The sequence below is a fragment of the Haliaeetus leucocephalus genome, unplaced genomic scaffold (assembly GCF_000737465.1).
Source record: "Haliaeetus leucocephalus isolate CR32 unplaced genomic scaffold, Haliaeetus_leucocephalus-4.0 Scaffold406, whole genome shotgun sequence".
Taxonomy (NCBI): Eukaryota; Metazoa; Chordata; class Aves; order Accipitriformes; family Accipitridae; genus Haliaeetus; species Haliaeetus leucocephalus.
Genome location: NW_010972842.1, coordinates 5,245,372 through 5,263,583, shown reverse-complemented (window position 1 = coordinate 5,263,583; position 18,212 = coordinate 5,245,372). Strand labels below are relative to the sequence as shown.

Sequence of the window (18,212 nt, the reverse complement as noted above, 5' to 3'; positions counted from 1 at the left end):
TTACTTACAGTGACAGTGAATGTACAGTATAACCCAGGTTCTGGCTCAGTGCACCTATTTAGTCTAACCTGCATCTCCGGTCTTGCGACCAGCAACACAATTTTCTTGCATTCTTCGCTGGAGAGCAATGCCACTGCCTCTTCCCGATTCTGGACATCTTGGCCATTTATCTAGAAAACAAATGAAAGCGGCACATTAGTTTCTATTTCCACAAAGCAACACACAATAAAGGGCAGATATCAGCTCATTTGTGCTGAATGTATGGACAATGAAACTCGCGCAACGGGCTCATCTTCAGCCCCTCAGTGGTAAGTGCCTTCACTCAATTATGCGCTTACTGTAAGAGCTGTATCGATCGTTGAAGGATGGTGGACATCAGAGGAAGCAGTTATGTTCATAAATGTCCAACCTGCGCCCTGGTAACATACATCTAGCAACACAATTAACCAGCCCTTGACAGGTGACGTTCATCTTTCTCCGTTCAGAGTAATGGAAGTGTCACTCTGAGATAATAGTGCTGGTGGAAGCAAGACTGGTAATGCTACAGATGAAATCAGTCACACTGTATGCTGGTAGCGAGCCAATTAGAGAGCTACAGTATTATCTCTCACCAGGCAATACTTACAGGCCACTGCTTATTGCCGCTCCATTTAATCATTTCATATTTGTGTGGACAGCTTAGTATCCAGAACCACACAAAACACATGTATCCCCCTTATCAAAATAAAAGTGGTTCTCCAATGCGAATGTGCTTGTCTCGCTACCTTCCTCCTATCTGTCCCCTCATTAAAACAGCCACGTCCATGACTACATGGTAACAAACACTTTTTGCATTGTCCAAACCCTTTACTGGGGGAATCAAATAGAAATCTTATTTTCCATATGTATTTGGTTTTGTCCAGTTCACAGCACAAGAAGTGGATTATTCTCATTGTAGCAACAAAAAAACCCCAACTTGGCTATTTGAAAATGGGTGAACACAAAACTGGAAGACAGAGGGATCTGAATATTTGGGGGAAATAAAATCTTGTAAGGGTTTGATTTCAAAGCAGCGGGAACTTCCTGACTGATTGAAAAGTAAAGAGAAAGTTGCATTTCTCCACGTATGTTTGGCCTGAAAGCCTTGACTCGAAAACACAGCTTTAATTCAGATCAAAGAAAAGCCCAGTGTGTACCCTCATTATCTAACCAGCAATAAGTAAAATGCCTGAGACCCTTCAAAGCTTACATTAAGGGATAGCAGTGGTCTGTGGGAGACCAGACGACCATTTGATAACGCAGAGCTGCCCTAACCCAAAAAGCAGAGACTTCAGCCTGCCCCACGGCATCTCGCTCCCACGGGCAGCACTCGTCAGCCTGGAGGTTCGCCGTTAAAAACAGCAGGAGTTCAGGCACCGTCCTTATCAAACCTTTCCCTTGACTTTGTAACATTTCATGTGAAATACTCAGGCTCTTCTCAGGTGCTTAAGGGGATTGTGAAGGTGACTGGAGAGGTGTGAGGTTTGTGAGAATGAGAAGGGGACAGTTTTAGACTCAAAAACGTGAGGAAATCTGCCGTAATTTTGTGAGAAATACACAAAGAAACGCGTCCCTCCCAGCCTTAACCAATGCCATCCGCCACCCACAGAAAATGTCCCCACGCTCAAGGATCCGGCTCTCACCCAGCCTCGGAGTAATCCCCCCGTAATGGCACTGTCACCTTCTATTTCTCTGAGTTATCTCATCAATAAGAGCAGATAGAGGGTCAATGTGTTTTCAGATATGAAAGTAAACCCCACATAACTCTCTGGGTGTTAACTTTAATGATCAAACTCATAGCTATATATCAGCACTGACATTAAAGTAATGCTCCAGTCTACAAAAGGACGGCAGAATTACCTATGCTTTTCTCTCGCCCCTTGAGTCTTTACTCACAATCGAAATGAATTTCATTAGGAACTGGAGAACATTTGTCTGAACTGCTGTTGGCTCTCCACTTCACCCAGAAATTTTAGAAAGCAAGGACAGGAGCAGAAAATGGACCTACCCTCTATTTCCTTATTTTGAAACGCACAGAGTAGGAATGAAAGTTGTTTCTACTCCGACAAATAAACTAGGTTTTTTTCTGATTTTTGAAAGTTAAAAATGTCGCTATAGCCTCTTTGCTTTCTTCAGTCGGTATTTTACAGAAAGACGCAGAAGGCAGTGCACTGACTTTTCCTCTCCTAGCTGCACCCCATGATGTGGTCCCATCACTCCCAGTACCACCAAGGAGCTCACCGCCCTCGCACCGTGTCTTCTTGGGGGGGGAACACCATCCGTCCTGTGAGGGTTTTCACGTTCCCAACCACACAGAGAATAAACCAGCAGCCCCTGAGTGAGCCCTGACATTAAAATGTAACTTCTTATTTCCCCTCCGAAAGATGGGCCACTTGGTAAGCCAGCTCGTAGATCCTGTTGTGTTAGTTAGACTCCCAAAGCTGATACCAGGGTAAGAGATATAGGTACACGTTTCAGCAAAGACATTTCCTGCAGAAATGAAAATACTGGAGGGAAGGAACAGGCTGATCTTGTGACAACGTGAAAGCTCACGTGCCTAAATTAATGAAGGGCAGTCATGGAACGTGTTACAGAAAAGCAACCTGTCATCACCAGGAGCTACTTCTGGGGCTCCAGTGAGAAAAGGTTAAAATGCAAGGGTCATCAACTGGGAACAAAAACTAAAATGCTACAGTACAGCAAAGAGTTTCCAATCTACTGATTTTTGGTAGCTGTTTTGTGATTTTGTCACTAGGGCAAAAAATGTGTTATTCACTGCCAGTTGAAGACAGAAATCCACTGCTCTTCTAGCTCCTTCCCTCTTTGTAGAGGTACGCTGCCCTCCTCCCGAGCCAGCAGCCGGCCACCTGTACGCACAGGGGCTATGCTGTATCACACAAACCTATCTGTGGGGCAGCTCTTTAAATGAACAGATCAATAGAAACAAAGGGGGAAAAAGAAGCCAAGATGGTGGATTAGAAAAGGAACTCAGAAAACCAATGTTTTATTGGTGGAGGAAAGAAAATATTAACAAAAGCCTAATGAACCCCCTCCTCAAGTATGTTCAATATCATCCTTCACTAACAGCACATTTTTTGTATGAAAACTCTTACCATATATGCTCAGCACAAGTGAGTTTTACCCAAATTCATGCGATCAGTGAATGATCAGCAAGTCTCTGACACCCATATTTATGTCTGCAGAGTCCCTGTTTAGAATTTGACACTGAGATGAACATAGGGGAAATGAGATTTGCTAATAAATATGGCAAAAAAAGACATGGGACATAAGGGCATGAGCAAGAACGAGTTTGTCATTCTCATTTTTCAGTACACGCACTCTAGCTCCCGGCTATTGTGTTAAAAAACAGACAGACATGGATTTTCTCATCGATCACAGTAACAAAGAGAACTACCTTCCCTCATTAACAGTCCACAGAGAACACGGCACTGCACATTTGTCTGAAGAAAGAGTTTAAGGAAGAGTCTATTGTCACATACTTGCAAAATGCGGTCTCCTTCACGGATCCGGCCATCTCTGGCAGCAATGCTGTTTGGATCAACCTGCACAGGACAACATCCAGTAACTGAACATGGAAAGATTTTTACTGGAAATGGTAACAGCTGCACAATTGCACAATTTGTAAAAGTACCATTTTTACTCTGTACACAGACAATCTGAAGTTTCCTTTAGAGTCATATGAACTCAACAGTTCTTTAAATAATCACATGAGCTTGTTTCAGATAAAAGCCTAAAGACAGAAAGGGTTGGGAGCATATGATTTTCAGATTAATACTTTCTTATGCTACTGTCAGGCATTAACCTTCAGCTGTCAGAGCACTAAGAATTAATGACAGACTCCCTCTTCTCTGGAAGTTCACTATGGACTGAGGTGCTTCTGCAGCAGTTGATACCTCTATACAAATGGGCCTGTCTTTGGGAAAAGGGTAGGTTTATTTTTCTTTCATGGAAACATTTACTATTAAATGATTATCTCAGTTATCAATCTGTTACTTCCTCTGGAATTTTGCAGCTCGCAAGGAAACAGCAAAAAACCCCAAAGGATCTATATTGTATAGATCACTCACAGGTATTGTATGTCGTTCCTGGTCTGAGTCAGTTAATTTTAAGTTAGTTTAACCTAAATAGATGTTTAGGGCTCCATTAACAGTTTATCAAAGTCACTATAGCTCATCCCTGAGCAATGACCTACTGTTCATTGCAGGGCAATTCGATCTATCACCTTTCACTTGATGGTTATCTTAAATCATTTATTTCGCCTCGTCATGCCATAAGCTATTTTTTCAAACCGAACATTTGTGTTGAGCATTTGGTTTGCAGGTTACATCCTCTACAGCTGTTAGATATTACTTCCTTCTTGTGCACTGTCACAGAAAAAAAAAATGATTCTGAAGTGCTTAATCAAGTACGAAAGACAATATAATTACATTCATTTTAAAAGGTCTGAGAAATTTCTGCCATGTAGGAAAACCAGCACATTTCAGATACAATCCTGGAGTGTATTAAGAGATTCCTGCACTTTCTTTGTCCTCACAAGGTCAAACAGACTTTAACAGCAGCGTTTATACAACTGGTGGAAGACTTATTCTTGGGTAGTCTTATATTAATTCCTCACTCTTGTTCCAAGGCTGTGCTTTTCTGCTTCTTTGACATTGCTGCTGGCCTGCGAACGTGCAATCTTGCCTTCATCCCCGTTCACTGATACATAGGAGAATTCTCTCTACTGATTGCCTCTGTCCATGAGCTTCGCTCAGAATTTAGAATCACAGAATCATAGAATATCTCAAGTTGGCAGGATCATGGAGTCCAACTCCCTGCTCCTCATAGGACTACCTAAAACTAAGCCATATGACTAAGAGCATCATCCAGATGCTCCTTGAACCCTGACCGGCTTGGTGCCGTGACCACTTCGCTGGGGAGCCTGTTCCAGTGACCGACCACCCTCTCAGTAAACAACTTTTTCCTAATGTCCAAATTTGGTTCAATGTGTCACAAAAGTGAGAAATTGGAAATGCAGCTCATGCAGAACAATCACCAGTGACCTTGGACTCACAAGAGTTCGCTTTACCCAGAAAAACAGCCCTCTTTGAGTGGCTGGAAACTGAAAGGGAGCTAGTGTTCCTGGAAGTCTTGTGGGCTGAACCTGTGAAACACTAGCACCCTGTGATATGTGCTGGATGCCATGTTTTGCTGGTGAAGCCAATGAAAACCTAAGGGTTCATCCCATCTCAGCATCTGGTATTCTGGTTTTTGTCTGGCAAAAAATATTGTTAGTCTTTCCAACATATTCCTCTCCCAAGCTACTCTCTCCACCCACCTGTGGTATGTCGGTGTGTATCACAACTGTAACAAAACCACAAATAGTAAAATAGTGATTATCCACTGTTATGATTACCGAGGCTGTGGCAGGGGGAGAATGCAAGCAGGGTGTGGAGAAGGTGCTTTTCTCCTTAAAAACTCTGCCTGATTTCTCTCATAAGGGCAGACTGCTTTCAAAATGCAGACCATGCTCAGACTGCTTTGTACATCCCTATACTATGAAGTTGTAGTTAAAAGCATTCACATTAAAGAAGCTCACTAGTAATAATTACGCTACTTGGGCAACGTAATTTAAACTGATAATCTAAACGAATTGAAAGTGACACGTGCTGGCTGACAGCCGACACTTCCACACTCTGGTCTCAGAGCACTTGCTCTTACGTTCCCTGGCGCGTTCAGCCCTCCACCACGAGCATCTCCCACGCTCATCCCCATTGCCACGTCCTTACCTCACTGACATAGATCCCCGTGTCCTCCTCATCATCAGTTCTGTAACAGACAGTCAGCCCCAGCTTCTCCTGGCTGCTAATGCGGCACAGCTCCACCTCCTACAAGAAAACACACAGGCTCGGATGGTGGCTTTTGCCAAGGGTGGAAAAAAACATTGTATAACACAAGGGAGCACCAAGCCGCTGACATACTCATACCGTAGGACATACTCATACTGTATGACCTACTTATATGGCCCGGTCTTGAGACACAATATTTTGTGTGCAGCTTTAAGGGGGAAAATATTCTGTAAATTAAGAAGGAAATCCAAGTATACTGCAGGTTCAAGCTATACAGAAACAGTTCAGTAAGACATGCCAAACTTTGAGAAATACGGCTCTGCATCGATTTTGCAGGTTTTTTGCTTTTGGATAATAGAAGATGACTTACAGTATATTACATAGGCATTTTAGTACTATCACATCAACTATTGATTTATAGGATACAAGACAGACTGGCTACACATCAATCAATCCATCACACAAGTGCCACTCCCTTCTAACAGCAATCCAAGCCATAAAGCAAAAACACAGCCTTCCCTTAATAGCATAACTCCTTCCCTGGCCAGTTTAGTGCCATAGCTTCATCGCAGAAGCTATTAGGTAACAGAAGGATGCTTCAAGGAATCTCCTGTGGAGCTGAACAGCCATGGCATTCTCCTCAATTGTGAGATGATGCAGAAAACATATTTTTAGTGCCAGATGTCCCAGCAGTGGCATCTCATGAAAAGTGCAAGTTTTAGGGCAGATGGTGCAGCGATAACTACTACATACACCCATCTGAGTTAAGCGTCTTTAGGGTTTCATGGGGGAATCATTCACTAAAATGCAAAGCTGCACTTGGTTTGAACACTGTGAAACAAATACTTGTAATAAAGCACGATGAATCCAATAACACAGAGTATTAGCTTGGGTGCAAATGGGAAACTTTAGTTGATATATGTATTTAAAGGGACTCTGCAGGTGACATTTGGAGCTTAAGAGTTTCTGCTTCTCATGGCTGTGCAAAAAAAGGAGAGACAAACCCACGCTTTGCTTTTCAGTCTGTGGCACAGAGCTTGTTCCTCCCCATCCCCAGAGATGTCATGCAGATTAATCCATAAACAGGCGCAGGGCGCACAGCAGTGAGGACTCACTACTGACTGAGTCCCATTGACTTGTGGGGACCAGCTGTCAAAATATACCACAACTTACAGAAAAACCTGCAGTTCACACACATGGGTTAGCCGATGAACCCCGCGCCATTTTCATTTCAGCTGAACATCTTTCACAAAGTGCACTGCTATGGCTTCCTCCCCTGCTCCCTCACCAACATTCACATCCACATGGGTTCAGTACCTGCATAAACCCTATAAACTTCTCCCTGGACTTTGGACATTCAACATCTTAATGGAAACTGAGAAAATGTGGAAAATACTGTGAAACCTGTAGTATTCTTTAGTTTTTCTTAAATACAGCAGGAGTTTTAAATAGGGTGGTGAGAAGTGGAACAGTCGCCAGTACACATTATACATCAGGTTTGAAAGAAGAAACACTGGACCATGTTTTATTAGGGAAGAGAATCGCAGTGACCTGATTTTGGCATTGGGAGCAAAAGTATATGTACTGGAAGGAGGCCTATTCAAACCCCATAATAATTGATGCCTCCAGAGGGAAAGAGCACTTGACTAGAGCTGTAATATTAGGGAGAAATTACAGTAACAAAACGGCTTCAATTACAGCAACAAGGTATACTTTTAAGGAATAAAGAAGCTTGTGGTCCCTTGGAGGCCTATAAGGAAGCCTAAATACACCATAAAGGACTGAGACTGGGACCTTTAAATCAAGGCAAATGAGGAGCTGTGCACAAGCTGAAATCCATTGACTTTCATTGTCCTGCCGGCACAACCTCCCGTCTCCCCGCGCTGAGGCTGGACAGGGGCCCCAAGGACTGCTCTGAACATAATTTCTTCGATCGGGAATGACCCTGAAGTTCTTGTGGATGATTTTTCTCAAAATGTTGCTACAAAGCTGTACCAATGTTTCAGGCTGCAAACAAACTGAATCCTTTCAGTGCGCTGGCTCAATGAGCAGAATAATTTAACCATTCGGGGCATGAAAGAGCAAAGGAAAATGAGGACGACCCTAGAGGGTCCATCCTGGGAGTCCAAGAGGATTGCTAAAACTGTCTCTGGGCACCAGCTGATGACAAATAACAGTGACTGGGATACACCAGCCCTGGCTGCGCATAGTGCTTGAGTTGCCACAGCTTTCGTTTCTCCACCCAGTAACAGAGCTTGGAGCTGAGATCTGTACTTGGTCCTCTTGGGACTACCTCTTTCCTAAATGACTGTACGAGGCATAGTCTGATGACTGCGCATGGCTGTAGGCACTAGAAGCTGTAGATACCTACGACTGAGGTAGTGGTACTTAGTGTTGAAGGCCCAATAAACATTTCATGCTTTTCAGCCTAGGCTCAAGTACATACTCAAGTAGTATCTCATTCAGCATGAGGGAGAAGTTGGATGAGGTCTCTTACTTTGCATTGGAAGTCATTCCAGATAACTGCCTTTTTCCCATGGCACATCTGCACTACTAACCTCACGGCATCATCTTTTTTACAGCAAACATGATACATCCTGGTCACATTCAAACAAATCAGGGTTGACAAAACATCTTTGGAAAATTTAAAAACACTTTGAATAAAATATTAAATCATCTCTCAGAGCAAAAGCCCACAAGCCTGAACTTTAACTCTATATAACAAGCACATCTAAAACAACTTCAACAGAAGAACAGCAACTGAGACACTAAAGAACCTTGACCATCACGGTCAAATGCATTGGACATTGCCTATTGCGACAGACACTTTTTAGTGTTTTTTTTTTCCCAACTGGTCTTTAACAGAAGAAACAATAAGTTTGGCAGCAGTAATGAATTTCTAAGAATGTAATTTCCTTCTCTGAAATCCCTTTAGATACATGCACACATGCACACACACATGCATGCACGCATACAGTTGCCTTCTCGTTGGGTTTTGTGTGTGTGCACATAGGGACTGAACTGACAGTCTTCAAAATTCAGCATTTTAAAAATCTGTGAGAAACAATATTTGGAGATTCATGAAGTGTGCTGACAGACAGATGGTGGAAGGAGAGGGACTGAGGAGAGAGCTTGGGAGATGACAGCCTCCCCCTCTTTTGGGCACTCTGGGGGCAGCCGCCTCTCAACACGAAGAGTTTTCTGCTGCCAAGTGACAGAATTCAATGCCAAATTGCTAAATCTTTGACTTGCTGCTTCTTTTCTTTGTGTGGGCAGAACAATAATTCAGTGCATTGCCACAGTGAAGACAATACTTTAAAGTGTTTTGTCATAAATTATTTGGTTAAAAGATAGACATGGACATTAGAATAAGGACTATCCTGTCTTGAAAGACTGGGATGCAAATTTCCAAGGTAGGTCATCTCTTCAAACATAGAAAAGACAGCAAAGAGGTGCAGGTTGTGCTCCTGAAGGACTGAAAACTGGTTATACTGGTCATCCTCTAAAGTGATGGAGTAGTGCCTGTAGCCTCTGGCTCCCAGTTAAAGGCCGTCATTCGCTTCAATGATGGAAAACCAGTTTACAGGCTGTCAGCCTCAGGAGACATAAGACCAAACAAGGAGCTGTCACCTCTTTGGGGAGGGAAGGCTAGGTTAATACTGTCATTTCTCTCAAGTGCTAGAGAAGTAGATTATAAATGTAATCAACTGGGCTGTTGGCTTTCCGGAATTGCTGAAAAGAGGTTAAGGGCTATTAAAGGAGACCTTGGAAAAGTTTGCATCAGTTTGCAGTTATAGTGGGTCTTTCTACTAAAAGCTAGATTACAAAGAGTAAAACTGATGGTCTGTTAGAAAACAGCCCATGACCACTCTTAAACAGTTTTTTGGGGGTGAAAAGAGATCTGAACTGTTCACGTTTTCCCTCCACACACTGGAAAACAGGTTACAGCCTAAGAGGGAAGTTGGTAAAGTTTTCTCTCACTGCACCCAAAAGATGTTGACAAGACGTATTCATGTGATGATCCTGTGATGGAATAACTGCACACATGGAAAGCTTACGCTGCCCCATTTTTCTTTGTTGACCCCTCTGTGATTGGTCTCTACTAAGCCATGCACACCTTTGAATTCTCCCCCCACCTTCTGTCAGGATTAGCTACTCCCTGTCCAACACTGTTCAACCCATTTATAGCGCGGCTGAGCTCTGCCCCTGTCTCATCACTGCCTGTCAGCCTCTCTCACCTCCATTTGAACCATCCCACCTCTCCACCAATGCAATCCTTCTGTCCTTATCTTCAAAGCCCTTCTCAGTTCACTCTTTCCCTAAGTGACCCTTCACTCATATTCACAGACAGCAGCCTCACTCACACTTTTCTCCATTTCCCCCCAAAAATTTCCATTCTCCATAAGTGCCCGCATCCACACAGCCCCTGCATCACCTTCCTTCTACTCTCACCTTATAAACCATCCTGTTATCTCACCTATAGAAATCTGTAAAGAAATTACTGCCTGGTAAGCAGGAAGTCCCATTTACTAAAGTGACTGCTTCACTACCTATGAATCATGCGTACAGCCAGGCACTACCGAAATAACCTTTTACTACTGCCACTTTGGTCTCCTTCCTCTCCCTCATCCTCTGATCCTTTGTTTGTCTTGCACCCTCACACTTCTGGGTGATGAGAAAAAAAATTTGTACGGGTGGGAAATAAGGCAAACAAGAAATTAGAGCTCAATACAAATTAGTTGGGGTGAACAGCAAGCTACCCTCTTCCCAAGGAGGAGACTCTCAAAGCCCATACAAGAACCCCCAGTATTTGAAGGCAACTGGGTGGCTTTGAAACTCAGAATAAACTTGAGATCTGATGTCCCTTGCCCGGGAATTGCCAGGGAATAAGCAGGTTCGGGAAATCCCTGATGGTCTCTGCGATGATAATAATATTTTTGTTGAATTTGACCTACTATATTCACAGAATTAGCGAAGACATTGATAGAATTCTTTCCACGGAACTGTAACTCTTGGGCTGCTCTAGTGCAATGGAGGTTTAAGGAGAAAAACACTGCCTCAGCTCTAAAGGGTTTACAGTCCAGTTGCTGGACACTATAACATTGTCTTGGCTCATTCTATGTCCATTTTTCATTTTTGTCAACTCATGACTTACTAGCTGTGAAATGCAATAAAACTAGTTTTCTCTATGTAATGTAGACCAGTATAACTAATAAAAGTTAATCAATTATTCAACGTCATTCTATAGCATGACAAAGGTAAACTCTACACTTGGTTACCCTCATGTCCAAACGTGCCATCTTAGGACTGGGAGTCTCTTGAGACTGTGCTGACAAGGAAACTTGCTGATCCCCTTTGCAATTTATTTGTGTACAGAAACACGCCACCCCTTTTCCAGAATGGAAGCCTTTAATAAGGAAACCTTAAAAAAAGGTTACCATCACAAATGACAGAGGATGAACTTATTGATACAAGTAACTGGTTGCAAGATCAAGAACTGTAAATTTTTTGAAAAATTACTGGGTTTATTTTACATTACTGAGTATATGGTTGAGATGCTTCCCTGGATGATGCTCTATAGTGAGGAAGGGAAATTTCCCTACCTTCTCAAATTTATCATAATTTTGCAAAAAATCAGTGAGATCTTGTCTCATAAGACATTTTTTTAGCAGGTTTCCAGAAGTTTTCTGCCTTCAAGTCCCTATTCCCTGTTCAGTTGTAACTGCTTTGGTGCAGTCACCTTATGTAACTTTTTGTGACTTGTTTTCCTTATCTATAAGAAGAAAACAATGCAAACATCACCAAAGTAGCAGGACATAAAAGAATAAATGATTACAGAGTCTTTGAAAGGCACTGTAGAAATATTATAAATACTCTACATCCTTCCAATATTCCCCATCTGCCTTTATAGCAATTGTTGCACACCACTAAAAGGACCAAGAGAGACTATCAAAATCGTAATAGCTATTGAGTTCCCTTCACCCGTACAGTATATCAGAGTAATGGGTCCCATGAACTCTGGTAACACCATTAGAAGGGACAGCATGGAATCAAAACACAACAGTATTTTTCCTAAATGGACAGTGTGTGATCATTTCAGTTAACAGTTTAGTCCTCATTACAATGAGAAAATCATCTTGCTGTCGAGACATAGTCAAATACCAAATTAAATTTAATTAGTGTTACTTTCCAGTGTAGCAGAACCTGTGATTCAGAGTTCAGGGTTTGTATTTTTGTGACATGGTAAGACAGAGCATCCTAAACCTGTTCTGTTTATGACACAGTCAACTATTTCATTTCTTAGCATTAACTAGCATTTACCCTGTCCCATTTAACTCCATTATCCTAGAGGAAAAGAATGTCAGCTTTTCGTGCTGTTATATATCAGTACAGTCCAGCCCGTAAAACCAAAACACTGTGCTTTCTTCCCTCTCCCCTTTCAACAACGCTCCTGAATGGGGAAAAAAAAGACAGAAAGGAGAAGGGAAGTTTTGCTATTTACAAGCATGAAATCGCCAGGTTTTAAATTAGGAGCCAACTCAACAGTACACATACAGCTTTTAGAAAAGGAAGTCACCACAGAGTACTGGAGAAGGAGTCCTACTTCACCACAAAAGAGATAAAAAGCTGCCAGTCTGGAAAAGTCCTTGGGTGGTGAAACAAACAATGCAATTCAGATATGCTTTATCTTCATCCTAAAATGTACAAAAGAGCTGTATCTTGGCTCAAGTCTCTAAGGTGGCTGACAAATTGCATCTACAAAGCCCACAGTAATGTAATGTGTTCTAAGGCAAAAGAATTCAGAGAGCACCAGTTGTGTAGTACTTACCATGAATTTTAAGAAAAAGGGAAAACAAAACCAAAATAATAAAGCAGAATAAGAACAGAGTAGTTACTTTTATCTTTGCTTTTCCTTTTTACCTGTAGTAATAGCTGAGAAGCTGTTTTAATGTTCATCCCGCTAATGTTATAATTGACAGAATGATTAACTCAATGAATAAAGCACAAAAGGCCAAGAACAGAGTACTTACAGAATAGCTCAATGAAGAATTAACTGAGAAAGTACATTAAGGTCTGACTTATTTTAATAAACTGGTTATACTGAAAAAAAGTCCTCATCCATCTCAGCTAGTATCACCCTTCTGAAGCATCAAACAGAAATGCATGGGGACTACGGGGACTACACACACCTTAAAATTAAGATTCACTCTTCAGTATCATCTTGTTTCTGCATCTTTATGGGTGAGATCAACTTCCAGTTTATATGCATAGCTGAATTTTGGCTGCTCAAAGGACATACCTTTTCCAGGCTGCCAAATCACCAGTCATTTACATTGCTACCTTCAATAATATTAATCTTCATAATATCACACACTTGTCATCACTGGCAAGTAATTCTGCTCATGAAATAAAAAAAATAATACAAACAGAACCAGAGCTATCCCTTCACTCTTATTACAGGAACAGTTCAATCTAATGAAGTCCTAGGAGGGTAGAGAGCTAACAGTGGAGCTACTAAAAAGAAAAATTAATCTCAAATTCAGAAGTGATAAGAATGGTATTATACATTACATAAAAGCATATGTTGCAAATGGTTGTAAAACAGGGGAAACAACGGCCTGGGTTTGCAACAAAAAAGCATCATCAGCAGAATGAATCGTGTTCTTTAGACTTCCTTTTATAACACCACTTATTTCACCTCTGAATTGGTACCAAGCAGTAGGAGTTGTGACTGTCACGTACAAATGATCAGGTTATGTACAATGGGTAAGACTACACACTTAAAACAGACATTTGGTGTTTCAAACAAGTATCACATTTCACCTTACCCAAATCATGTTTCCAATACTCTTAGCTAGGCTTTGTTTAGCAGTCACGTCTTTAACAATGACCAGAAGTAATTTGAGGAAGCTCAGAAAAATATGTGTAAATCCTAGCATCAATAGAAGTCATCACACCAATCTATTTCAAATATAATGATTTTTTTTTTTCCTATGGGCTACCTATCTCTAGATGAAGAGAGTCTGTGGTGCCTCCAATGTACACTTAACAAAGTCATTTCATTTGAAGGTAGATATTTTGTTTTCAGGCTTAGAGTAGGCGTTAAATATTTAGTTGTCTACTTGAGTGTATATGTGTATCCATGTGTGGAGGGGAGGTAGTATTTGTGTGTAAATTTATGTATATGAGTATATAGGTACATACAGTGCGTATATATCTGTGTGTAAGTGCGTGCTGGGCAGGCCGGTTACACCGCAGAGAGTCTCCCCTGGCAATCACCAAACAATTCATTTAAGAGCATGATTGCAACTCTTGAAAACACAGTGATAGGATATACACTTTTAATGAGAAAGCAGAAGTGCCAGATGACCCCACAATTCACAGAACCAGAGCACTGACATTTGCAGCCACCTCTGGACTCTACCTTTTAATGACAAACCATGTAGAAGACTAATTATTGGTTAATAACTGCAAAAAGAGAAATGCCAAAAGGAAACAAGAATTTTCAGTTTGCTAGAAAAGCTCGTCTGTCCTAAGCTAGATCAGTCAAACATACCCCCCCCCCTCACTTTACCTCCAGGATAACTGCATGTTTAGGGTGGGCTACTGTAAAGAAAAGCTCACAGGAGAGACTATATGGAGGAAACACCTACCACTGTAGCTTTCTTAAGTGTACCTGTAAAAAAAGATCAACACCGCCTGGGATTCTGGGACTGCTGGACTGAAGGCAAGTAATACCGCAGCCAAACAAAGGCTTCCTAGACCTGAGAACTATCCTAATGCCATCAAGAGTTACGCTCTCTTGCCAAAAGGATTTTCCAGGAAATACGTTAACGTCTACGGAACACAGGCTAATTGTAGGCTACAGCAGAAGTATTCAGTGTGAAGCAGAGTGCAATGAAACTGCCCTCCCCTTCAGAGGTCACTGCAGGGTCCTATTGCGTTCTTTTCACAGCAAATAAACTTGTATTTAAATGTCTGTAGTGGATTTAATTTACAAACACTGGCCAATTCCAACAGAAAAAGAATGCTTCCACCAGAAAAGCAAAGCTCTTAACTCCTCTGGTACGTTCACCATGGAAGGTAACAAGCATCGCAGGATTTTAGCAGATTATAGCTCAGTTTTAGAACCCATTCTGTAAATGCCTATGGAGATTCGGTAGAATTCAAGATTTCGCTTTTGAAGCGACTGACATGCTCGACTTGTGAAAATAACCTAAAGAAATAAGTTCTTTTTTCCCCTCTCTAACATTCCCGGTATGCTCTGTTACGCAGATTTTACATAGACAGGCACATCCACAATGTACTTGGGGGCTATTTGGATGGAAATAGAAAAGCTATGGAGCAAGACAGAGCCAGCCTAGATGTAAACAAGCTGGAACTGCTGGCAGCTGTGCTGTTACAAATAAAATTGCATTCCCCACTGTCTTCTCACTTATCAATTTTGACAGAAGACTGTCCTGACTTCTCATAAACAGCATCGAAAAGGACAAATCACATTGGGTGTCAGATTTGCCAGAATGGATTTGGTTGGTAGCTTACCACAAAGAAACAGAGGGTTATCTCCACTCCACATGGTGGGGAAAAACAATGCTCTGTCCAAGGGGTGGGGGCTCTACCTTATAGGCTAAAGTCTCATTTAATCCTCATTTTTTAAAGTCTGGTTTAGATTTAAGAATCTCTGACACAAGATTTGTTTACATCAAAGCAGAAAGGAAAAATATCAAGCAAGCATTTCTCAAATGCGTAATCCAAAAGCAAACACAACATAGAATGAGAAATATTTAAAAACGAGATCACTTTCCTGCTGATCCCTGCTTTATAGCTACACTTAGAGCCACATGCTGCTTTGTGTCCAGACAAAGAATGCTCTGGGACAGCAGGATGCTGTAGACAATGATACCAGTGTTAAAAAAAGAAAGAAAGAAAAAGAAAAACGTAGTAGCAGAAAAAAAGCAGAATTAATATGCTGACATATAGGCACCTATTAATAAAATATCACCTTGCAATTGGGGGAGCAGAATTTGGCCCTGTAGCTGATGAATCCTTTGATAATAAAGAAGCTCCATTGGATACGGGAATTCACCCTCTCCCTGCAGCCCCGGAGAGAAAATTTTTGGTGCACGCTAGACTTCTACGTCGGAAATCAAACAATGGAATAACTTAAGGCATGGCAAGCCTGCCAGCGCATATTCAGCAGTCTGATGTGTGATGATCAGTAACAGCCTGATGGCTGGGAGTGGGAGGAGGAAGGCACCCAAGTGTCAGCTGAGACTCTCAACGGGTGAGGACGGGGGACGGAAAGCAGTCGCGGAGCAGATGGGGGAACTGGTTGGGCTGGATGAACGATGGAGCTGGACTACAAATGTGAGAAACCTTTGCTCGCTGCGCTGTGAACAAACTTCGGGTTGCAGTGCAGGGAAGGGTCTAAGCATATGGGGACGAGATAAACATAACTTTTAATTCTGTGGGCCTCACAGGCTTGGTGTGGCCTTTCTGACTCGCTTTTAAAGGGTATTTTAAGTCTTGAGCTTAAAGACACATGGTGGACTTTACAGTGAGCGTATCTCATAAGGAACTCAAAGACGGGGGAAAAAAAACCCTTTACAGATTACAGGCTTCCTGGCTGCAAAAGGCTCAACAGCTAACAGTATATCCTCCAGAAAGTCACAAACATCCACTCGAACCTGAGTTTTCCCCCTTAGCTAGCAGGCATAATACCAAATCTTCAGATTCCTGTCAGAAAGATAAATCAAAAAATCAACCCTTATGGGAAGTATTAAACTTAAAGTACCCTAAACGCTATTAAAAACCATTTTTTTCCCCTATTGTCTGGATGATCACACTTACTGGAAAGTAAAATATCCTCAGCATACTTTGTTATTTCAAACAAGCCATGGTCTTACTTTGCTCCCTAATTCTTCTACCTCCCTATTCATTCTCTTTATTTCTGTTCTTTCCCCATGGTGCAGTATGAATGCTAATTTATTAGAAGTACTTAACTATATACATATATTTTCTTATGTTATATATGCATATATGTTTTCATCTGCTTGAGACCCAACACCCCTTCTGGTATGCTCTGCACTTGAGAAAACCATGAATTCTTGCTTTCTGAGCAGAGAGATCCACGATGAACTGCTTATATATAGTATTTCTCAGCAGTCAGCTTTGGTCCGCACTTTTGGTCCTTCACTCGATGTAAGTGTGAAGTTGCAAGGATACGAGAAAAGTTTAAAGTATAATTAACTAGCTGATGACATGCAGCGAAGGGTTTCCTTTTCACTAATCCTAGATTCTACATTCTCACTTTGTTCTCATTGAACAAAGTAGGTGGGAATAGCACAGACAAGGAAGAAACTGAACCTTATGGTAAAATGAGATAAGCAGACTGGAGTAGTCTGTGAATACTAAACTGTCAAATTGGCTAACAAACAGCCTCTATATTCCAATGGATTCCTTTGCTTTTGGACAATTTTGACAAAAAATAAAAGAAAGGGATTTATTATTACATGTATTTGAAGAAAAAAATTCTGACTTTTTATTAAAGCTCCTATCCTGACCCCCATATTGAAACTCTTTGGCTTTCAACATAGAAAAATAAGAGATAAAGCTAAAGAACCACTGGTCTGCGCCATTTAAGGGGTGGGGAGGAGAACATGTCCAATTTTTTTGGTTTTGGGGCTTTCCAGAATTTGCTCCCTAAACTGTTTTCCAATGAAAATGGCTCTGACATAAAATGTAAGAATGAACCTTCTCTTGGTTATCAGCTAGGAATACGGCACTCCACATCTGGCTAGAAGTCCATTAACTAATTAGGGGGCTGGAGCACATCTCCTATGAGGGGAGGCTGGGAGAAGTATCTTCTTAAAAAGGAGATTTTATTGCTTCCTTCAAGTACCAAATACAAGGGTCCAGAGAAGTCAGAACCAGACTCCTCCTGGAGGTGCACTGTGACAGCCACACGAGACAACAGACATGAGTTGCTACTCAGGAAATTCCAATTAGATATTTAGGGAAGTGTTTCTTACCATGAGGGTAGTCAAACACTGGGAGAGTTGTCCAGAGACGTTGTAGACTGCGTACTATAAAACATAACCAACTATAACTATATCAGCTATATAACGAGCATCGACTTCTTTGCCCCTCTACGATAGGCTGTCTCTGCAATTTATGGACTTGCCTCAAATAGTGGTATTTGAAAGCCACTTGGACAATTTAGTGGTGACGTCTACTGGATGGAATTGGACAATATGAGCACATGACAGCACTGCCAAAATCTTTACAGTGACTTCTACATTTCTATTTGCCATTCATTGTGCTGGAGATTAAGGTCTGGAAGGG

At 41.6% G+C, this 18,212-nt stretch overlaps 1 protein-coding gene across 1 annotated transcript in view; it reads right to left on the bottom strand.

Moving 5' to 3' along the window:
• The window catches only part of PDZRN4 (PDZ domain containing ring finger 4), a 105,074-nt gene that overhangs the window by 12,298 nt on the left and 74,564 nt on the right, over positions 1 to 18,212 (bottom strand). The window contains exons 4-6 of the mRNA XM_010574054.1: positions 5,808 to 5,906; positions 3,519 to 3,581; positions 69 to 170 (exon numbers count right to left, since the gene is read on the bottom strand). Coding sequence (XP_010572356.1) covers positions 69 to 170; positions 3,519 to 3,581; positions 5,808 to 5,906 — 264 coding nt within the window. The remainder of the gene's footprint in view (positions 1 to 68; positions 171 to 3,518; positions 3,582 to 5,807; positions 5,907 to 18,212) is intronic.